This window comes from Barbatula barbatula (genome assembly GCF_947034865.1).
Source record: "Barbatula barbatula genome assembly, chromosome: 2".
Lineage (NCBI taxonomy): Eukaryota > Metazoa > Chordata > Actinopteri > Cypriniformes > Nemacheilidae > Barbatula > Barbatula barbatula.
In genome coordinates this window covers 31833995-31858265 of record NC_136767.1, presented here as the reverse complement: position 1 = coordinate 31858265, position 24271 = coordinate 31833995, and the positions used below count along the sequence as shown (strand labels likewise).

Genomic DNA, 24271 nt, shown 5'->3' with positions numbered 1-24271 from the left:
GAAGGTGAGCAAATTATAGGAGAATTTCTTATTTATTCCATTTTATTCATATAGCGCTTTTCACATTGTGCATTGTTCCAAAGCAGCTTTACAGGACAAAATGAGAAACTGAAAAACACAAAAAAGGTAAAACATTACATGGTGTTTATAGAACAAGCTAAATTATTCTAGTCAATAATATCCAATGTCTGCAGTCTCCCGGTTGTTTATTTAGCATGAAGTGAATGCTTGTCTGTAAAGATGCGTTTTTAATCTAGATTTAAATTGGGCGAGTGTGTCTGATCCTGGAATAATATCAGGAAGGTTATTCCAGAGTTTAGGTGCTACGTATGAGAAAGCTCGACCCCCTTTGGTGGATTTAGTTATTCTAGGTGTTATCAAAAGAGTTTTGAGATCTTAGAGAGCGTGATGGGTTGTAGATGGGTTGTAGTGTGCTAGAAGCTCTGTTATGTAGGTAGGGGCTAAACCCTTTAAGGCTTTATAAGTGATTAAAAGAACTTTAAAGTCAATACGATACTTAATGTGTATCCAGTGAAGGGTTGATAACATTGGGGTTATGTGATCGTATATTCTGAACTAACTGTGGTTTGTTTATTGATGATGCAGGACAAACACTAAGTAGTGCATTACTGTAGTCAAGTCTTGAGGTCATAAATGCATGAATAAGCTTCTCCGCGTCAGCAACACACAGAATATTTCATCATTTGGCAACATTTCTTAGGTGGAAAAAGGCTGTTTTTGTGACATTTGAGATGTGATTTTGAAATGACAGGTTGCTGTCTAATATAACGTCTAGATCTTTTACTGTATTTGTTGGAGTAACAGTACATCCTTCAACTTGCAGTTTATAATCAGAAATATTCTGCTCATGTGTCTTTGGTCACATGGTAATATTTCTGTCTTTATTAGAATTTACACATTCTTTTAAAATGAAAATAGTTTAGTTCAGCTTCCTGTTTTCTTTTGATTTAAACATCACATCTATGCCCATTCTAAGCATCTTAAATACTCCAAACAGAGCCTTACATTTATCCTAAATTAGTAAATATGGAATTAAGATGCAAAATAGCATGTATAATCAAACCAGCATCCTTTGAAAGTATAGTTATCTTGTCAAGACCCAAAGTGAGAGAATTGTCTAAGTGAAACTTTCACATAAAGCATTTAGTTATAATATCGCTTTTAAAGGATCAAAACGGGTTGGAAGGATACAGACAGGGACATGTCGAGTGTTTTGGGTTTTATATTTCGTTTTTTAGACTAATGCTAATTGCTAAGTGGGATATTGTTCAGCAGCTAGCTTCATTCGGTTATGTATGTGGCATGCAATGTTTAAAGTAACTGTGATGAAGGAGGTAGGGAATTGATGACAAGGAGGGACAAATTGGCATTGTTAAGCAGATTATGGGTTTATTGCCGGTGCAGTTGATTATGATATTTTGAGCATTTGTTGATTCGCTTAATACATTTTTGTGAATACTTACCTGTTGTGTTTGTTTCTCACTAACTTTGTTTGTACCTGTTGAGGAGAAAAAAGTGAGAAATGATGACATTGTTTGCATACCTGTTGAAGAACTTTGAAAGAAAAGTGTAAATTATTTCAATGTTTAAAAACAGAATTTTTTTACATTATTTATACCACCCAAAAAAAAGGCTTTTTGTTGCTGTCTTCTTGTGTGTGTTTTTATATCTCCCTTTTCAGGGCGCAAGTAAGCAAAATGTTCAGACCCATGTCACGCAGCATCATTAAGATGCAGAAAAGAAAGAGGCAGGAGAAGATTGACACCTTTTACAAAAGAAATCCTGTAAGTGAAGTTGAAAAATGTTGACATTAAACATTTAGTCATTTAGCAGACGCTTTTATCCAAAGCGACTTACAAAGAGTTCACGGAGCAATAAGCGATATGTCATAAAAGAGCAATAGTACCACAGGTGTTAATACAAAGTTACTAGTTTCAACAAAAGCCAGACCACTACCTGTTGAGAGAAGAGAGAGGGTTAGTGTACATTTTTATTTTTCTAAACAACAGTAGCCTACAACCATTAGATATTTTTTGCATTCATTTCATGATATAACTTTTCAGTGCCACAGCTGTAACTATTTGACCCTATCGCTCAGTTAACCAATAAACCACATCCATCCCAGCTGGATACAGACTCTTATTTTGTAAGATATATCCGTAACCTTATTTGTAACGAGAAATCAACTTTATTAAAGCAACCATTCCAATAAAATAATGTTCGCTTTCAAAAATATTTAGTTGTTTTAATTCAGTAAATTCATTAAGTAACTTGAATTCCGCTAAGCCGAGCAGTCAGGTGTGGGCAGGTGCTGCATGTATCGTGTTTCTTCTCCATAAAGGACGCACACACCTGTACAAAAGAAACGAGATCCCGTTGTTTCTCGCGATCTTGGGAGATCACCTAACGTCCATAAAGTGGGATGTTTCGTCGGTAGCATCCTGAGGAAAGAGGCTCGTGTTGTCGGGTGAAGAACACCACGGGCTCGTCACGATGAGTGAAACCGCGATCTCGTTCGCTAAGGATTTCCTGGCCGGCGGAATCTCCGCCATGATCATAGAGTCCGCTGTCGCTCCTCTCGAGAGGGTCAAACTGCTGCTGCAGGTAACGTGACGTCACGAGGCGTGACGTGAGACACGACACCTGTTATTATTGTCTGTTCAAACCGGTGACGACTGTCAAATAAACAAGAATAAACGTAACAAAGTTTTCGTTCTGCAGAAGAAAATCATGTCTATGACTTGAAGATGAAGTTTAGCATTTTACTTCCTGTATGTCTATATAGCCTATATATATATGTTTTTATTTTATTTGATATCCTGTTGGGTAGTTTAGTCTACAGCGATGCGTCATTTTGTATAAAATAAATGTACAATTGCTCGTTCGTCTTTATTTAAAAAAAGCGTCGGAAACGTCTCCGTTGGGTCCTGGTGCCGTCGCTTTGCGACAGGATCGGTGGGCGGGATTACCTTGTGACGTCACTATGAAGAGTAGACCGTAGATATGCATATAATTCTTATGTGAAATCGAACGTTTAATTAAATCACTTACAAATATTAAAACAAAATAAGCATATGTTTATATATTTATATATAATATGTTACGTTGTGTATTGACGTTATACTAAATAAAAACATAGATAAGCATGTGAAAAAATCAATAAAAGAACCAAAGATATGCATGTACGGTTGAAGTCAAGAGTTTACATACCCGTTTGCAGAATCTGAAAATTGTGGAAAAACTGAATTTCTAAAAATAGCTCAGGTCACAAGTTTACATCCACTTGACTATAAATACTGTATAATGTTACCTGCAGGTTTCTTTCTATTGTAATAGTTGTTAATGAGTCTCTTACTGCTGGACATGAGTCAAAAATACAGAAATGCTGAAAAAGATTCTGGGAGACCTTTATAATGTTTCTGAAGATCAGTGGACAGTTAAATGACTCGCATGACACTTTAGGAAACATTACACCTGTGCAGGTAACATTACACCTGTGCAGGTATTAATACTGTATGATAACCTTTGACCTGGGCTATTTTTTTGAAATTCTGTTATTATTCTTTGATGTGAACTTCATGTTAACATTTCGTTCGTAAAATAACTTGTTCAGGGCAGGACTAAATTAAAAATGAACGTACATTTTCTAAATTCTTCTTATTTTTCCCAAATATTCAGTATTTGCCAGATTCTGCAAACGGTTCACTTCAACTATATATTTGACTGCTCCGTGATGCCTCGACCGTACTCGCAGTAAAACTCAATCAATTTCTCCCCTGATGCCACACATACAGTACATATGCAAGACGTCTATTTGATGTCTGCATTTACATCTGCAATACGTATATTTTATTGTTTGCTCAACTGCAATACGTCTCTGAGATGTCTGCCGTCAGATCTCGTATAGACATCTAGATTTCTATGATTTAAATGTATGTAAAACTGCCATTTCTAAAAAGGCCTCGACCCCCAGATAGCACAGTTATGTCTGTGAGATGTCTGCTGAAGGTCCGGAAAACATCTGTTGTGTAAAGCATCTGATTAACGTCTTCAAATGGTACTAAATATCATATACATCTTATAGATGTATTTATGACATCTGACGGCAGACGTCTCCGAGACGAATTGCAGATGGACAAACAATAAAAAAACATCTTGCAGACATTAAAGAGACGTTTCCCAGATGTGTGTGTACAGCAGAGTATCCCAGACGATAAGAACTAATCACAAATGACTGGAAATCTCGGAAGCACATATAACATGAAATCAACATTGACCCTATTTATTTTAATAGCGCAGATGACTTGTTTTTAAATTGGTTACAGTTTATCCGTGCAAGTCAAGCCACACAAACATTATTTTGTCTTCGTAATATTTAATCGAAACCCTAACATCTATTTATTTATATTTTACGTCTTTAAAATAGAGCTGCAGTAATTCTGTTATTCTGACGTTATCTAAAACTAATTGTCCATATGGATCTGTACTACAGAATGAAAGGACTAAGTACTCAAATGTTGTGCTCATTAGTTCAGCACATGAAAAATACAGTTTTATTCTAATGTATAACAGACATGAAGTATAAACATCCTTATATCGAGGATTAAAGCATCTTTTTGATTTCTGACAGGTCCAGCATGCCAACAACCAGATAACAGCGGACAAACACTACAAGGGTATTATTGACTGTGTAGTGCGCATTCCCAAGGAGCAGGGATTCCTGGCGTTCTGGAGAGGGAACTTGGCCAACGTCATCCGGTATTTCCCCACACAGGCCCTCAACTTTGCTTTCAAGGACAAGTACAAGAAGGTTTTCCTGGACGGCGTTGACAAGCGCACTCAGTTCTGGAGGTATTTCGCAGGTAACCTGGCCTCAGGTGGAGCGGCCGGAGCCACGTCCCTGTGTTTCGTCTACCCGCTGGACTTTGCCAGGACCCGTTTGGCCGCTGATGTTGGCAAAGCTGGTGCAGGGAGAGAGTTCAAGGGACTCGGCGACTGTTTAAGCAAGATCTTCAAGTCTGACGGTCTGAAGGGCTTGTATCAGGGTTTCAATGTGTCTGTGCAGGGCATCATTATCTACAGAGCCGCGTACTTCGGCATCTACGACACGGCCAAAGGTAGGTTGAGTTGTTTGGCTTTTCATTCTGTCAATGCTCAGATCAAAATATGTTTGTGTTTTGCAGGAATGTTGCCTGATCCCAAGAACACGCACATCATGGTGAGCTGGATGATCGCTCAGACCGTCACCGTTGTCTCTGGGTTCATATCGTATCCCTTTGACACGGTACGTCGGCGTATGATGATGCAGGCTGGACTCAAAGAAGGTACAATAAACACATTTCTTTTATTTATCATCCACAACTATTTCCTTAAGGGATCCAATCCATGACGTCTATGTCTACCAATTGAGCTACAGGATCATCATTTAATTTTTTGTTATTAGCTGACATCATATACAGCGGCACGATCGACTGCTGGAAGAAGATCGCTCGTGATGAAGGAGGGAAGGCTTTCTTTAAAGGTGGCTGGTCTAATGTGGTCCGAGGAATTGGCGGAGCCTTCGTGCTGGTTCTTTACGACGAGCTCAAGAAGATCATTTAAATTTTAAAGGAAAAGCTGTAATGCATCTGACTAATGACTCATGCGTGAAAGAAATGCTTATAAGACTTTTAGAACATTTTAGATTAAAATATCATCTTACCTTAAGAAACTAGCTGTATTGATACATTTTGGCATGCGAGAATCAATAAGATACAAAGTTATCGATGTGACGTATCATTAGATTAATATATTAATGAGAATAAGAATAAAACACGATAGCGTTTTTATTTATAATTATTTATTTGTTTTAAACTGAAAAAAGAAGGGGCGTTAGAAAGAAAATGCTTTAAGATGTTAGATATTACAGACTTTAATGATTTCTTCTTTAGTGGGTTCTTCAGATTAATTTTTCTACGTATTAATTTATTTTTACTGTATTTTCTTTTACTTTTTTAAGCTTGTCAAGATGCAGCAGTGTTGTGCTAACAAGGCAGCGGAGAACTGGCTCTCATTTGTTTGTAACGCTTTATATTAAGTTACCCTTTATGAAGCATTTATAAATGTGTTCATTAATAATTAATAAGTAATTTACAAATGCATTATAAAACAGTTATAACTACATGAATAAAAAGGGGATTCTGATGAAATACCTGGCAAATAGTGAGCAGGTGTAAGAAAAACAACACAACACCCTTCAGTGTCCAGTCTGACAGACTATATTACAAACAACATCAAGATAATAATCAATCAAATAAATGATGAACGAATACATTTATTAAGCATTTATAACATGTGAGTTAAACATGGCTCACTATTTGGCAGGTATTTCATTACAATCCGTCTTTTTATTCATGCAGTTATAACTGCTTTATAAGGCATTTGTAAATTACTTATTAATCATTAATGAACACATTTATAAATGCTTTATAAAGGATACCTTAAAGTGTTATTGTATTTTTTTCTTCATTTATATACATCATTAGTTTTGGTTTCTTGCCACCTTTTACCAGTGTTGGACGTGCTCAACACAAGTCTGCTGCCGGTCAAATCTCCACATTTCTTCTTTAACTTCAGTACTTGAGTAATATTATTGTGATATTATTGCAAAATATCTTTGGATTTGTTGATAATATATCTCATCTTTTGTAAAACTTGCAATGATACCACGTATTTTATACTCTATAATTTAAAGTAATATATAATGCCTATATATGTATGTATGTATATGTGTTTGTATTGGAGTTTCGTTACTTTCTATGTGTATTTAACGTGTAGTTTTCTTTATAACACGTTTTACTTGTAAAGCTGCTTTGATACAAATAAAAGTGTGAAAAGCGCTATAAAAATAAAATTGACTTGAAAATCATATACATCTGGCATGGCATGAGGGTACATTTAGAGAATTTTCATTTTTGAACGAACTGTTCCTTTAAGTATGACTGAATGTGCTCCAAAGACAAAGATTTGTTGACGAAATGATTTTCATCAGAATAGAGTTTGAATAGCTGTCATTGGACAATGAATGGATGCTTTTAACCCGTGGCAGTCAACGTCCACTTAAGATGTAGTATTTTGTGACTTTAAACAAAACGGTTGTGAACGTTCAGATGCATGATATTAAAGACACTGAAAACATTATATTTTGCGATATATATTTGTTAAATCGTTTTCGAACACTTGAGTGAAATGAGACAGTATAGTGCACAACATAGGTCGAAACAAATGTAATACATGTGAACAAATTGAACAGTTATTGCTTTATAGATGCAGGAACGTAATGGCTGCTTTTCTATTTGAGTTCATTCATAGTTTGTGAGCATTTCTGTTCTAAAATTCTGAAATTACAAATCGAGCTTTGACCATAAATGCTCCAAAATGTCACTTTCAACAAATGATGGTTTTAGGTTCAAATGTCCAATATAGAATATAGACATATACAAAAACATTTCTTTGGCATGAAGAAAAGCATTGAAACCTGCGGTCAATGTGTATAAAGTAAAAGATTGTGTTCATATTTAATGTTGACTTGAGTTCTTCTTCAACTATCAGGATTCTTATTCAACTACACATTGAAGCAGAACGATGAGAAGCAGGGCCGGGATGACTTTCACCGATTCTGCACTATTGTGGACGTCAAGCAACGTGCCTCCTCCAGCACCTGAACATTACAACATAAAAAGACAATATTAGTGTTTTACAATGTTTTCGATGAGCTATTTATTAGCGTTAATTATTTGTGTCTGTGTTTACTTACTTTTGATCAGATTCGCCGACCTCACGTTTAGCCAGTATACAGTCCGCTGCTGCGCTACAGTCGCACTAAGGAAAAAAATCATAAATATTTAAGTCCAAAATACATTTTGTTCTTAAATTATTCACTGTAAACCTATATGTGACAGCCGGCCCTCCATATAAGCGAACTAAGCGGCTGCTTAGGGACAAGGGGGCCCCCAAGAGCCCATGAAATTACAGCTTTTTTGCGTTATATTCACGACACACATTCATTTTCTCACTTACAGCCACAATTTTTTCTTTGGCGTGAGTTAAACTTTGTGAAATGACTGACAAAACGCAACAGCGTAATATCAAAATAAGTGAGGTGGCCAATCAAATGAAAGGAGGTGGGAGTTACTTGCTATAGAGCCGCGCAGTGACCAATCAAATCACAGGAAAGTTTTTAAGACATTCCTACATCCCAAACACATAACAACTAATAGAATTGGGTGTTGGTTTAAAGTGTGCGTGCAGATAATCACACATAGACAATAGTCGATTGTATTGGGTGCACAGGGGGACCCCTAAATAAAATTCTGCTTAGGGCCCCGTAAAGGCTTGGGCCGGCCCTGGTGGAACACAAAAGAAGATATTTTGAGAAATGTCTCAGAGGTTTTGTTTTCATACGATGGAAGTCAATGGGGTTCAGTGTTGTTTGATTATCAAAGTTCTTCTGCTGAAGACACAAACTCATAGAGGTTTGTAAAGACATGATTTAGATTAGTTATCGATCACTCTTACACAAAGTAAACACTGTTGGCTGTAGCAGGTGGAGTCCAGGTGTAGACGGTGGAGTTGTCTTTAATGTTAGTGTTGGCATGAGTAATGGCACCCTGCGGGTTTTCTCCACACTGGAAAACACAAACATGTGACTTTCAGAAGGAAATCATAAAATGATTTACAACAATCATACATTTATGTAAACGGACAGCTGCGTATTAATCAATTGTCTTACGGGGGTTAAGAAAATGCATATCGCGTTTTGCACATTGGTGATATATTGTGATGATTTACAGAAAGAATACAGGTACGACAGAAGCTCTGTTGAGCACAACCTCTAGGAACTTTGTGTTGGCTGGAGGCGTCTGCCAGGTTCCGATCGCCTTAGTGTCAGAGCCGGATCGAGCCTCCACCAGCACACCACGATAATCCGGCCCTTTAATGACAACTGATAACAAACAACGGTCTAGTTGTTAACAGCTGCATAAATTCATAAGAAGTATTTTAAATGCAATCTTAAAGTAGATTTTCCATAATGCCAACGTTGTGTCCTAGCTTGCGTCAAGACAAGGGCAATATCTCTAAAGACCAGTTTCCCCACTGCCTGCTCATCTATCTGATAAGCTTTCTGTCATTTATATTTTAAAGTATCTATGTGAAGTTTCTGCAGTCACAACCTTAACACGTCAACCCTGTGTGATAATTTCTGTGAATTATTCAAAATAGTTTTGTTTAACAAGGCACTTTCTACTGATGAACAAGTGGTGAAGTTGGAAAAAATATTCAACTTCGTCAGGTTTTGTGTATGACGGAGTTGACAGGTGCCCCCCCAATTTTGAACATCAACATTTATTGCAATGTTCTTTCATGGTTTGAAGGTTTTCATTATACTATTTATCTACAAATAAAATGGTTATAAAAAAGTCATCCCCTACCTGTGATTGGTTTGCCAGTCTGGAAACTGGTGCTGCCGGTTTGGATGGTATATGGAGCAGGTGTTGGCTGTGGTAGCACACCTCCGTGCCTCGGCATCATATCCACACATGTAGAAAGCGGTGCTCCGTTTGGAAAACAAGAAGCACAAGTCAAAACCTGCAGTACGACAAACCCCAAGAGTATGCCGTCCATTTTTCCCTCACACGCAATCAGAAGGTCCGACAGCAACTAACTTAAACACATTCTCCAGAACTCACGCCGGACAATCCACTTTTGAAAGGCTCTTTTGCTGAGTCACAGAGGCATGGCTGATGCATGTCAGCGGGACCATCCGTCCCTCCCCTGCGTGAAGTACTCACATGGTGTCAGGTGAGGGGCAGTTTCGGGAATCTGTCATTGATCTGGACACTGAAACAAAGACGACCTCTGTCATGGCCAAAACAGGCACATCAAACCTCAATTTTCCAGTCGGGCTCGTGCTGGATCACTGCATGTTGTGGTGATGGTGTGGGGACATGTGACCTTGGGGAATATCCCTTCTTTAAGATTTATCGAACACTTTTACACACATTTGAGACATTTCTGACTCATAATGTAGACACAGATGTATATCGGCACCAAAAGCATTCAGACAGTTTAGTCATGCTTGAAAATGTCATGTCAACACCGAGCACATGATATAATAAACTTTATGTTTATTCGTTTGAGCCTCCGGCTTGGCTTACAAAAAACAAAACACAAACAGTTTATTTGTGTTTACTTAGATAAATGTATTTTTTGAATGACAAATTTTCATCATGTAATGAGTTGATGACTTTTTGGAGATCTTGAGAATCTGTGAATTTGAAAGTTTTATTCAAGTGAAAAAAAATAACTGCGCACATAAAATCTTTTCGTTTTTTACTTTTTATTGTAGAAGTGTCTTTCTTACAGATCTGTAGTTTCATGACAATATCATCAGGGTTTGTTTCTTCGTCTCTTATGTGAATCCCTCCCTTTATTTTTGTCTGAAGGTTTGCCGTCTTTGGCCCCTCTCCGGTCATTCAGTAAGATTGCAGGGCCTTTACCCGTCGGTTTGGTGCTTTTATGTTTAATGTAGTCTTCTTTCACCAGAGGCTCAATGATGGCGCCCACTGTAGTGACCACCTTCGGCATGGTCATCTTTTTCACGGCGGTCTGCGTGTTCCACGTCTGGCCGATGGGAGTTCGGATGCAGGACTCAAACTGTGTCGGGTTCTGAAAGGGGAACGGCAGATGACTGACCTGTGAAAGCAAAAGAGAAATAAAAGTTGTGCATGAACTACTTTGATGCTCAAGTGGATCTCGACAAGGCAGCGATTATGCTTTTATGCACAGCTTGATCGTGAAGCACGGCTCCGTGATCACTAGATAATGCTGCGCCATCTGAAAACACTGAACGAGTCGCTTACAACGTGCACACAGAAACACCTGTCAAACAGCATCATATTAAATATATTCTATTATCATGGTCTGAAGACCAGTGATAGAAAGATGCCATTGTCACGGAGGTTGTGCGCAAGAGCGCCCTCTGGTGTTCAGATGCAGCAGCATTTCTCAAATAAAAACCCACTGCCAAACACCAAATCGACGCCCTATGTTTCTATTTCGTAAGCCGAGATCAAAATACAATAATGCTTTTGGTCAAGTGAGCATTTATTATTTAAATTCTGTGTCCAATTAAATTTGCATTTTATTGTGCATGGAGTTCTCCATCAAATGCATTCTCACTCTTAATGCTGGAATGAGATCACACTAAAATGTGAATTAATGACATGTGTGATTTTACTATAAAATTATGTGTGATTGGTTACCTGATGGGTGGCTATGGACGAATTTCTCTTCTCCGATATGATGACATCAGGCAGTTTCTGGTCCTGTCTGGAAGGTGCTGGAGCCATTTTCTTCCTAAATCTAGAAACAAAGAGAAGAATAAACGAAGAACCTTTTAGTCGGGTATGAATCTGTAGAATCTTGAATGTTAAAATATTATTTCAGAAAATCGTTTTTTTCAATATCTCTACTGCTAACATCTAACCCTGACCATTTACAGCAAAGGTGCTATAAAAGAAAAATTGTGACAATCGCTATAAGAATATAATATGAAAGTTAAGATGTTTCTGTTTTAAATTGCAATAAACCTTTTGCGTTTCCGCAGGGACGTTTTGACACCCATGCCGCCCCACTCCCCCCAGCCGGGCAGCGTCAGGTCCACTACTTTGGGTCGTCCGGCCTCTTCCTGTTTCCTTTTGTCTATCAGGAAATCAGAGATGACATCATCGCCAGCAAACGCCTCCTTGATGATGGAGATCTGCTCCTCATGCTCCTAACAAAAAAACACACACAGATGTAATGTTTCATTTTACTTCCTTTTTTTTATTGAAGTAAACCCCCGTCACTCACTTCATCATCCACCACAGTCGGCGTCAGGGCCACTTTGATGGTTTTGGCCTCTTTGGTGAGAACATCACTGAGGTTGATTTCTCGTTTGCTCTTCTTCGCCAGCGGATCAGAGGCTGTGGGTTGAGGCATCGACTGGGCTGCGACCTTCCCGGGTCGAGGGTCCGAAACCTCCTCCAACACCTCCAGATCTTCCATGTTTCTGACCCGAATCTGTCCCTCATCCAGCTGTTCTTCATCTTCTTGTTGGTCTGGTGTTGGAGCCGGACCCTCGTGCGTCTTCTCGCTGCTCATGAGTTTGAAAAGAGTGTTGAAATGAGAAACGTCCTCCTCTTCTTCCTCTTCACTCTCATTCTCATCGCTGTCGGAAATCTCCACCGTGACTTCACCAACCACCTCTTCTCTCGACACCTCACACGTGACTTCTAAAAGACAATAAAAAATATATATTGCTTCTAAAACATCCCAGCGCCATTTACTCACCTTTTAAACAGTATGCTGTTCTTTCCTTTCATTTATCCGAAAGTATTTGCGCGAGTAAACAATGGCATCATTTTACTTTTGAACTGTTTCTTTCAGTTCGCTTTCATACTTTGTTTTTCTGCTGCTGTGGGAATCAGGTCATCGTCCTCTATCTGTCTCAACGCCCTTTTCCTCTGAAAGTCTGCGAGAAGTTCCTCTTCCTCATCCCTCTCCTCCTCCTCCTCCTCTGATGTTTGAGGTTTGTCTGGTGTGACGCAGCTTATCTCAGGCTCTTCTTGTGGAAGTCTGCTTCTCATCCATGGATTGAGGTGGTCAGTGATGGGCTCAACATCATTTACAAAATCAGGAACCGTCTCAGATTCTTCTGGAGTTTCGTGCTCGTCGTCAGAGATGGTCACGATCTTCTGGGTCAGATCTTTGTTGATCTGCAACTGCTCCTGCATGGCTTTACGGGCCTCAAGAAATCAGATGCAAAGACGACATTAAAACTAGCTCAGAGCACAAACGTCACCTCCAAATGTTTTTTCTCCGATGGAGATAAAAGGAATTCTCACCGAATCGTCGTATTTGGCCATGATGGCTTTGGATTTGGCCCACTTGCCGCTGTTTTGATGTTTCAGAGACATGCGCTCCTGTTTGAAAGACACAGAGAAACACGAGTGACGTTCTTTTATTCAATCTGTCTCTCACAGGAGTAGTTCAAATGAAAATGTCCTACAAGCCATCGGTGTAATTGAGGCAAATGAGGAAATCTTTCCAGGGTTCATCTCCATATAATGCACTTTTCTCCACGCTCGTAAACACTGGGTTGGAACTTCCGCGTGACCTTTACAAAGTGATTTACGACTAACCAACGTCCCCCGTTTAAGTGCGTTATATGGAGAAGAACCCTGGAAAGCTTTCTTCATCAGCCTCAATTTGTCTTCGACAGAAGAAATAAACACACGGACGGCTTGTATGACATGTATAACACACACCGTCATCCTGGACATCCCCATCTTCTTCAGCTCCTCCAGAGCTCCCGTGGGGTCCGTCTCCATCCGCTCTTCAAACTGCTTGACAAACTCCTTACGCTTGGCTTTCTTCAGAATCCTGTGATATCTGCAGGGACGCAAAATTGGTAGTTTAAAGAAAAGCAGCACATTATTAAAGCTCTTGGTTCATCTGACTCTTGGTTCACTCACTTTTTGCTCTTGATTTTCTTTTCTCTTTTGGCTTTGGCCTCGTAGTACGAGTGCAGAGCTCGGGCCTTCTGCAGCTCGGCACGACGAATAGTAGCCTGCACATACGTGAAGTGAAGCCCTTCATTAATAATGAGCTAAAACACGCTGAAAGTTTTACTGACAGATTGTTCACACCTCCTCCAGACTCATGGCCTTCAGCGATGCCTCTTCCACCGGAGTCAGGACGGGATCATGAACCGGCTGTCTGTTCATATGCAGGAGTCGAAAAACCTCTTGTTCAAGAGGCGTTTCAGCCTGTCCAACAACATTCACACAATACAATAAGTATGTAAATCCCAAGCAAATTAGCCATTTCACGTTTTAAATCTCCAGTTAAATCCACACCTTCCATCCGGCCACCACCTGCTCCACCCGTTTGGGTCCCGAGGGCTCCTGGTTCAGAGGAAACACCATTTGTTCTGCTTTCTGGTTCTGGACGATGATGCTCTGCCAGTCTGTCACTTCTTTGGTGGTTTTCTCGTACGCTACGCTTCTCTGAATCTGTGACAACACAGAGAAAACTCACATTTATAATAAAAGAAACACGAGGGTCACTGAATATTGCACACAGGTTTTTTTCTGTGGTTAAACAAATCCTGACTAGATAAATGAATGTCAGGGACAAATGGAGAGAAGTGAGTATTTGAAGACCTTCTCTGCCTGCTCTTTGTTAAGCGGGAGCTCCAGCGTTTCTTTTCTGTTCTGCAGGTTCCTCAGCTGTTTCTTGGTTTTGGTGGCTCCTGTGGTTTTTTCCACAGTTCCCAGCAGGTCAGACAGGCCGACTTTGTCTCCAGCACCTTTCAAACAGAACATATTTGACCCGAGTCTGAGATATAAAGCAGATCTAGATTGAGACGTGTGGTTCTGAGTTTACCCTCCGCACTGACGAAGAACTCAGAGACCTGCAGACTTGCTTCCGAGCGTTCGTTCTGGTTTTTCCTTGGATTAAGAAGCAATGCAATGACATGAGCAATGATTTCTACTGTATACGGTAAAGCAAGCATAGCTTTACGAATTGTAATATATTTCGTCACAGATCTTCAAGATACCTTCTCTTTCCACCCAGAGAACTGATGGCTTGTAGCAGCTTGTTGTGTTTCCTCTCATCGTCGCTGAATTCCTGTGAAGAATGCATGAAGACGATAACTTTGACATTTTTCTAGATGATATTAATGACTAGTTTAATGCTAATTTATGCGACTATCACACTCGAATAAATATAATGAAATAGTAACGCAATGGAACCTCATCTTCACTGGCGCTGATGACTTCATTATCCATGGCAAACTCCTTTTCATCACTAACAGCCATCTCTGAAGTCACCTTTACACCTTCACTGTAAAAAATAGGACACAACGTTATTCCTACGACTCTATGATGGAAACTATTTAAATAAAAAAAAAAGCTGTCAGTGAGCTTATAAGTGAGTTGACTTCAACACATGTGAAGATAAGCATGTAAAGAACTTCAGAAGAATTTTGTTATTGTAACGTATACAACATTGAAGGACTGACACGGTGATCTCATTTTCACAAGACATGCCGCCATATAAAAACAACAACAACCAAACCCATCTGAGGAATTCTAATGGTTTAATGGGAATTGTATTGTATTGGAAACTATAATGGTCTCTACCCTGCTGATAAAAAACCATAGAAACCATTAAAAATGGGATTTGTTCTGGCTTTAATGGAAACTGTGATGGTTCTACTGGTATTTGATGGATTTTATTGCTGGGATGTTAAATCCTCTTGGGATATTGCCCAAAACACACTACAAAAAGGAATATTGTGATGTTATAATGGTAAAAGATATTTTGGAATAAGCTGTTTTATATCGGGGTTGAGCAGGGACCATAGAACCACAATATAAACCATTACAGAAACTCTGATGGTTTCCATTAGAATACCCTTACAACCTTTTTCCATTATAACCATCACAAAATACCTTTTTGTAGTGTGTTTTGGGCAATATCCCAATAGGATTTAACATCCCACCAATAGAATCCATCAAATACCAGTAGAACCATCACAGTTTCCATTAAAACCATTATGCCGTCTTTAATGGTTTCTATGTTTTTGTTCAACAGGGCATTAAAGTTATAATGGTTTTGATGGAAACTGTGATGGTTCTACTGGTATTTGATGGATTGTATTGGTGGGATGTTAAATGACCATAACACACTACAAAAAAAAACGAATTGTGTGATGGTTTGAATGGGAAAGTGAATGGTTCATAATGGTAGTTTAATGGCAGTTTCTGTCAGGTTTCTATATAGTGTTTTTCAGCAGGGTAATCTCTGTTTCTCATCATAGTTTTTACGGCGGTCAATAGTTCATAATTGAGTTCTTCTAGTGTCTGACTACTTCAGCATTACTATAGTAAACTATTAAGTGTAGTAATGAAATACTACAGTAAACAGTGAGGCACTGTGTCTCGTGTTCACTCGTGTTACTGTAATAAGATAAAAAAGCAACACTCACATCCTCATTGTTTCTGTCGCTTTCACGCTCGAGCTGCTGGATCTGTTGAAGCACGTGTGCAGTATTTTCTAAAACAGTGCTGATGACTTTATGATAAAGTCCGATCATCCGGCTCACTTATAAAAACAGCGCGTTTTAACGTTAATATAATATTCGAAGATGATATAAAACAGTCAGGAAACATTAAACTACACACATCTCTCGGATGTACGACTGTTCGTTTCTACGTCATGTAACTCATTACACGCGATCCGCGCACAGAGATGACGTGTTTCGGGGGCGGGGCTGTGAGGGAACGCTACTGTAACCTTGAGCTCTATTTTAGTTTTGTTTTGTTTTGTCATTTTTGAGAAGCAATTTTTTTCTTTGCAACTTAATAATTTTGCTTGCACAATATTTTATGCACAAATGTAAAGTTTCCCCCAATTTTCTCACTTTCAAGAAGATGTTAAGATTTATAATAGATGCTTATCTACATCTTGTAACAAAAAGGCTAGTAAAACTTTGAATGCATGATCATATTTGTATCATTTATATTAAATTGCTCCCTTTACAATGATTTATTATTATCACGTTATGTATCGTCTTTGTATTTCATTGTGATGTATTATGTATCAGTCCCTGGACCTCTGGCTTTTCTGTATGGCCTGTGGCTTTTCACTTTGGTACAGTATAAATAAATAATAATAAAAAAACAAAAAAACTGTAGTGTACCAAAGTCCCCTTGTAAGGAAAGTCTCCGCACTCGGCGGCTATTTTTTACACTCAACCGGGAATCCGTCCCATTTACGAAAATAGGGGAAGATCGATATCGACAGTATCGAACTCGACAGGAGCACAACATATCGCGATATTTCTGAGCAGTACATCATCTGTACTATTCATTTAGTTCATTGAGCTCGATCTGCGCAAAACAAAAACGATTCACAGGTTGCGCCAGATCCCGGCCCCTGATTGGCTCTTTTTTATAGAAGGCGGGTCTTACTTTTACTGAATTTTTTTTCTCATCAGAAATTATTTTTTTATTGTTTTATTTTATCAATAATGTAAATTACAAAACGTCATAGTACACATACAGGAGCCTTTATAATTGCACAATGCAAATAACCAAAACAAAGAAACCCACATTAGTTATACATCTAAAACATTAAAAATGTTATTCAGTAGCCGAGATGCATTAACAGCTTTGCTATTGTTCCGTATTAATATTAAAGAATCAGGAAAAAGATTGAAATATGTGGAAAACAATCTTTATGTAAATTGTATTTTCCAAGTAGAATAAGAATTTTAAGAATATGATCTATTTCCAATGAACCAGAATCACAATTAAAAACAACACCATTCTGTCAGTTATATGAATAAACTTGTAAAACGTCTTCAAGATCAACAAACTACTGAAAGTTATTACTCCAATAAATACATTCTCACGTAAATACGATCTCACGTATTCGTTTTGTAGATCATCCTTATGTTCTTTTTCTATTTATACATTACATATTGTTTCTATATATTTAATCACAGCATGTACTTTGGATAAACAAGCGTCTGCCAAATGAATAAATGTACTGTAACGTCACGTACCTTTAATGATTATGTTCCTTGTCTGCCTTTGGTCAATACTCAATACAGCTAACTAACACAATAAAAACATTACAACATTATAATACAAAACTTTGCAAATAAACTATTCATGTATTTTCTTTATAACTTGATATATTATTTTCCATTTTGTCATGATATTTATCTTCATATATGTATAGGCTGTGTGTTAAAGAGATACCGAAAAATAAAAATACTGTCATCATTTAATCACCTTGGAGTTGTTCCGAATGTGTATAAATGTCTTTGATCTGATGAGATATTTGGAAGAACGCTTGTAACCAAACACTCCCATAGTAGGAAGATTTCTTTATTATGGTTTGTGATCTGTTGAATACAAAATACATTTTGAAGAATGTAGGACGACAAACAGTTCTGGGCCACTTTTGACTTCCATTGTCACGTTTGGTTACAAGCATTTGTCCGTATCTTTCTTTGTGTAAATAAAATAAATTCACACAAATACATTTATACAGGTCTGGAACAATTAGAGTGAGTAATTCATGACAGAATTGTCATTTTTAGGTGAACTATCCCTTTAAGAGCTCCACAAGAACTCATGTGTGTGTGTACTTGGCAAATTAAGCATTCTGATTTCTTTGATGGCTGTTTGTGTTAATGTGTATATGTTGTTCTCTTTTGTACATTCATGGTGATTTGTTATTGAAGTGAGCTTATGTGATACCGTCGGCATGTCATTGCAAACCTCTGTTTAGCACACTTTAGGGTTCCCTGTTGTCCCTCTGATGTCCACTTCTTTGGCCTCGATTCAAATATGGCAAAAAACACAAATTGATATACTCCGAGACTGATGCAAAGACTGAAAATATACCACGTAGTTGTGGACTAAAGTATAATAGTGGTGCTATACACACGCACACACACCTGAGATAACCTTAATTGAAACTTGTATTATCTTAAAAATCATATATACTCTATATAAGAAATGAGTCACATTGTTAAGTGTACTTGTATTCGTGAGAAATGAAGACACACGTGATCCCGTCCTGTAAAGTACAGGAAAGTACTATTTTTTATTCCTTCATATTCAAACTTCACAAACAGAGTGAACTTGTACAATACCTCAGAGAGTGAAAATTACAAAAAAAGGTGCTGGTAACATTTACAAAAAATCATCCTTACTTTGCAACAATCAGTTTTTCTTCCACTCGTTTTTTTTTTTAGTCTTTTGCATTAAGGCTTAATACTTCTGTATAAAGTATATGCAAGTCTTCACAGTTTTTTCCAAAAAAAGTCACAATAGTATGGAACATAATGAAGCGTTTACTATTTTCTGTTTAATAACAAATACACATCACTGGTAAATATACGTGAAAATACAGGGCTTACTGTAAAATGGCAAGTAATGATACTGTTTGCTGAATATTTTTTTTTTCTAAACACATTTGTAAGAAAGGTTATTCGTAAGATACCACTGAAATAACTGAAGCAGAAGAAACAGAAACGGAAAGAAAAATCAATAATACGCATAAAAACAAGGGAGATCGCCTCGAAACTTTGGCACATCCCTTTGAATATTTTTCACAAAATATATATATATAAGGTTTATTTTTTCGTTGAAATCATATACGCATGGAAGTATAGCAAAACCGGCATAAAGTGAAATCATGCTGTGTAGAGTAAGGTGCTAAATTAGAGATATTACAAAACCCGTCCCGTTCGGACGGGCGAGAATAAGGTGCATTTGTAAGACTGAAAAGCATATAGGCCTTTTTATTTCGGTATCAATAAACCAAATCAAAATACGTTACAAATGCAACGCAAAGCAAAAGGAACCCAAAAGGAAAACAGCGTGACCAATAGTCTTGAGGCGACCTCATGAACACATGCATCCCCGTTGATTCAGAGCGACGCGTGACCGTCTCTTCCACAGACGTCTGAAATACTCTACTTTAGCATCTGTTGTGTGTTCGCGAGTTAAACGTGGAATCTGTTCACCGCGAGACGTGACGTTAAAGATCCCAAACGAAACGGAGAATTTCTAAGCTGTGCTAGTTTACAACTCAACAGATAAGAGCTCTACATCTCTAGAACGCGTCGAAGCTCACCCTCATGCACACCGCAACAAGCTTGCTGGAACAAACCTACGTCACGAAAGCGATTTGGTTTTAGTGCAAACACAACTGGCTGGCGTCAGCTTCTTAATAATAACAAGCTCACCGAAGAGATAACATGAAGGCACATACTGTACTTATGCTTCCTCTAACACGCGACACATCGACACGACACCTTCGACAACACCACGAAGCGCTTTGAACAGGAAAGCCACGAGTTCAAGAAATCAAAAACCATCACTATTTTGGAACGCTAGAAGTCCATAACCAACCATAAAGGAAACGTTTATGGAAAATTACGACTTTAAAGGAACCCCAAAATCAAAACCGTCATCGTTTATTAACCCTCAAGGCGCTCAAAACCCGTAGGTGACTCTAAGAAGACGTTTCAGCGGTTTTGGGTCCATTCAATGGAAGCCGATGGTTGTTGTTTGGTTCTTCTTTGTGAAAGAAACTCATACGGGTTTGACATGACCCGAGGACGATAAAACGATGACGGATTTTGTACTTTTGGGTGAACTGTCTCTTTAAGTAGATGTGCGTGTGGAAGTCCTGATGGTCAACAGCAGGAAAGGAAAAAGCGTTCCTGTATTCAAACCCCCCCACCCTTTTTTTTAAGTCCCAGAAACATGTCAGCACCGAGATCTACTCAGATCAGCAACGACACAATCTACACTCGTAACATATCCATGAATATTCAAGCATGTTCACGTTTCTGGGACCGTCCGCCACCTCCTTCGCCTCTTGTGTTACTCTGGATGTGTAGAAACAGACTGTTCAAAACATCACGCCAAGAACCGTTTGGTTTTTTAAGTACAGCATTTCTATCCATGTGTACGGCCTCACCATCATCAGACATCCTCTCTATTGTGCCTCAATCGAAACAAACAGCGTCATTTAAGAGCACAGAAACATTTTCTGGGTTTACGCGGTTGGTTTTGAAGCGCGCGACGTGTTCTATTGCTATTTCTCAAAGAAGACTCAAGAATCGTTTTAGTGCAAAAGTCTTTTCTGGGTTGACAAGTGGTATCTGTGTTGAAGTCAATGAGGATTGCTACAGGAATTGTGGTCGGCTGATTGATTTGTAGTGGTTTCTGTCATGTCTCGTACTGTATTTGTTGAGTGGTTTTGAATACTTTAGGCGTGCGATTCTTTAATAAAGGGAGATGATGGTTATGGTATGGCGGTGATTTAAAGGTTTTCGTTCGTTTAGAGACAGTCGAGTGGGGCTGAGCGGCTGAATCTGTTGGGTGGAATCGTTCTGTATCATGGATAAAAAACAAAAAACTTTGGATTTTTCGAAAAATCACTCTAATCCAGTGTCTGACATGAAAATAAAGAGGCCTTTAACACACACTTAACAAGTCCTTATTCCATATCTCTAACAGCAGGTATATTACGAAGCAATCCGTTATTTACAATAATTAAACTTTTCTGATGTTTACGTAAACCGTCCTCTCTATACTTCCATGATATCGTCTTTCTCTCTCTTCAGGCCTGTAAGCACTTCCAATGTTAGGATGAATGTTTGAATACTGTACGATGTTTAATACCTTCACTACCACAGCTCCACCTTTGCTCAGTTTTTAATGCTTTAGTATGAACTTGAATTGAAATTTGTGAAAACAAAAAATGCAAATGCAGGAAAACAACAAGAACCCAAAAGACATAAGACATGGCTTTGAACAGTGACAGAGAGCAAATGTGTGGTTTTAAAATTAACTAAAACCCTGCTCACCTACATGTCGGCACAAAAAAAAAACGATATAGAGAAGCTAAACATTTAATGATCTGATAATATAGCCCATGCTGCAGAATAATATCACATTGGGTGCTAATCCATCCAAATACCCACATTACATTTGTTTTACATTAGAAAACAAAACATTGGGATTTTGGTCCTTAAATCTGAAGTGATGGCAAGTGGATGTCTAATCTGTTTTATCCAAATTATTACATAAACGTGACATGAAATTGAAAAAAAAAATCAAAGGCAGAAAATCAGTTGAAGGATGTTTTATGGATGGATGATTTGGTGGTAAATGAAACTGAGTGTTTTATATAAGCAGGAGCTTCCAAACAAAAAAAGCTAAAATTGACAGATCCGTGCAAACACAACAGATAAACGGCTTGGTCCATCTTGACAAGTCCAAACTGAATCTCAGAATCCACTGAACTGTAAGCAGAGAATCTGGAATACTGAAGGAGGAAGAATTAAAGCAAAAACAACAGCAGGCAATGAAAGGGCAGATCGGGTAAAACTCTTTTAAAACCGAATCGCTGTGTAATGCTGACATTGTAAAAAATAAAAAAATGTTTATGATTCAATTGTGCTGTGAAATCTTTCTGTTTTATAAAATGTCAACAGACTATGGTCTGCACGTATAGAACCCACGCTTGAGCGCATTTCAGCCAAATACCGTTTGGCGTTTTCACATTTTTTCATAGATCTTCAAAAAAATGCTTTGGTGTCAAAAGGAATTTTATAGACCCACAGTACACCAGGCTTTTATTTCATTTGAATAGACGTTCTGACTACAGTGGGTATGCCAAATATGTCTGAAACGTTGGGACTCTTTCTAACCTGGTGTTGCTCAGGCATCAGCGCATTTGGTACTACAAGAATTAAAACAAAGGTTAAAAGTAAAGAAAAGAAATAAAAGTGAACCAATGCCCAAATGATTATATGATATGATGCAAACATTCTTAACAGGCTTTATTAAAAAAAAAATCGAAATATTTTGTTCGCACATGGACATTATTGGTCGACTAATCGTCTATGGGTTGCAGCATGTGTATAATAAAACCTGGAAAACGTTCAGATTGTCTATAAGTCTATAAGCAGGGCTTTGCATGTTTTTGCTTATATATTATTTTATGTTACAGTTTAGGTTATGTACACTAAGCATTAAAACACTAGTTACACAAAACCTCACAGGATTTGCTCAAGCCATTTAGAGTTAATGTGATGATTCCTGTTTTCTCTATTAAACCGAGACGAAACTAGAGAATGAGCTTCAACGAATGAAAGGATTTCAACAGATTTGTCTGAAAGACATCAATTCAGCATGAGAGAGAGAGAGAGAGAGCGTCGTGAATAAAGAAAGATGGGCTTGAGTTGGAAACACATAAGAAATGAAAATATTATTTTCTGGAAAAGATTCACTGATAATAACGAAATAAATATTTCTTCTGCTGGACTCAAATTGTGTTTCGTTTAATGGTAACTACAAGTACAAAAGATTCCAAGAAAGTGGATATTTTTAAGAGAGATCATCATTACTGTATATGATCTATCTTGGTACACTAATCTACTATATGCACTAATACTGTATATCATCACACGCATCTGGCAAAGAAAAATATGTCAATGTACCTAACTTTAGTGTCACATTTGCAATGCATTTGTATAGAAGTATGTACGATTCTTAGAAAAGCGGATAAATATGTGAAGATGAATTGAAAGTGTTGCGTACGTACCATCATTTACAATAAGAACAATGGGCCGTTTATAATGGCTTGTTATGGAAAAACTTGAATTTTGGTTTAAAGTCTCAGCTTTTCATCCTCTCCATCAACACTTCTTTAAGTAAAACGAAACGCGGATATCTTTGGAGATAAATGTGATTGGCATCTTCATTATTTTGTTTGAATAATTGAGTCAAAAACGGCTAAAAAGATGCTTGTTTTCAATATCAACCAGTGTTTAAATCCTCATCCTTTTTTCTATGTGAAAAACTGAGACTTTAGTGAATTCAACTCAAAATGTGTTTCTGCATCAGATTGACCCAAAATATTGGAGCAGGTCACACAAACACGAACATGTTTATATATACAAATAGAGAGATGTTGGGTGACTGAAGCATTCCACTTTATTAGATATTATATTATGTATCTACAATGAGGTTTATTTCTATAAGATCCGTTTAGAATTAAAAAGCGATTTAGCGATAAAATGAAAATGTGAGAAGAGGCTACGTGTACATAGATTTACAATGTGGTGTAAATCATGTCGAGTTTGTACTGTTAGTACTGAATATCAGCAGTTTTCTCCTGTGAGCAAATCCACCAATCTGAATTAACGTCCACAAACATATCTGATTTATACAGATTGTGCAGCGTGTTAAAAGCACAATATTTATGTTTTAGAGCGCATAGAAAAGTCATAAACTCATGTCAGTGTCAGGCAGCAGTAACAGGGTTGACAGTTCACAATAATGCTGTAATACATTGTCGATTATAAAATGGGATAAAAAAATCCTATCAAAATTTCTATTTAAATGTGCTGCAAGTAGATGTTTTAATCTATTTGTAAAGTACGCATACATATTTTATGATACAAGCACACGTTTTCCTACACAACATCAGTAAATGAATGTTCAAACTGCCGCTTGTCAACATTTGGCAAAATATATCTAATCAGCTGAAAATGACTATGAATTATTTACAATAATTGTGTGATCCGGTAAACTTTCTGTAATTCTGCCTTTAGTAACTT

At 37.8% G+C, this 24271-nt stretch overlaps 3 protein-coding genes across 3 annotated transcripts; 1 reads left to right on the top strand and 2 right to left on the bottom strand.

The window, feature by feature from the left end:
- Positions 1–2385: 2385 nt before the first annotated feature.
- Positions 2386–6921, top strand: LOC306904697 (ADP/ATP translocase 3-like). Its single transcript, XM_079474735.1, has 4 exons — positions 2386–2625; positions 4652–5138; positions 5205–5345; positions 5465–6921. The coding sequence occupies exons 1-4, from the start codon at positions 2515–2517 to the stop codon at positions 5620–5622; spliced, it is 897 nt and encodes a 298-aa protein (XP_079330861.1). The 5' UTR covers positions 2386–2514; the 3' UTR covers positions 5623–6921.
- Positions 6922–7206: 285 nt separating this feature from the next.
- Positions 7207–10645, bottom strand: LOC306904689 (putative defense protein 3). The gene is made up of 5 exons (XM_079474723.1): positions 9492–10645; positions 8892–9004; positions 8578–8687; positions 7817–7881; positions 7207–7720 (listed from the first exon to the last, which is right to left on the bottom strand). Exons 1-5 carry the CDS (start codon positions 9682–9684, stop codon positions 7617–7619), a joined length of 585 nt encoding a protein of 194 aa, XP_079330849.1. The 5' UTR covers positions 9685–10645; the 3' UTR covers positions 7207–7616.
- On the bottom strand, positions 10233–16374 carry LOC306904681 (U3 small nucleolar RNA-associated protein 14 homolog A). Its single transcript, XM_079474711.1, has 15 exons — positions 16100–16374; positions 14862–14952; positions 14666–14736; positions 14491–14555; positions 14268–14413; positions 13962–14117; positions 13752–13871; positions 13578–13672; positions 13371–13494; positions 12948–13025; positions 12503–12848; positions 11914–12335; positions 11652–11836; positions 11325–11424; positions 10233–10755 (listed from the first exon to the last, which is right to left on the bottom strand). Exons 1-15 carry the CDS (start codon positions 16105–16107, stop codon positions 10450–10452), a joined length of 2313 nt encoding a protein of 770 aa, XP_079330837.1. The 5' UTR covers positions 16108–16374; the 3' UTR covers positions 10233–10449.
- Between the last annotated feature and the right edge of the window lie 7897 nt (positions 16375–24271).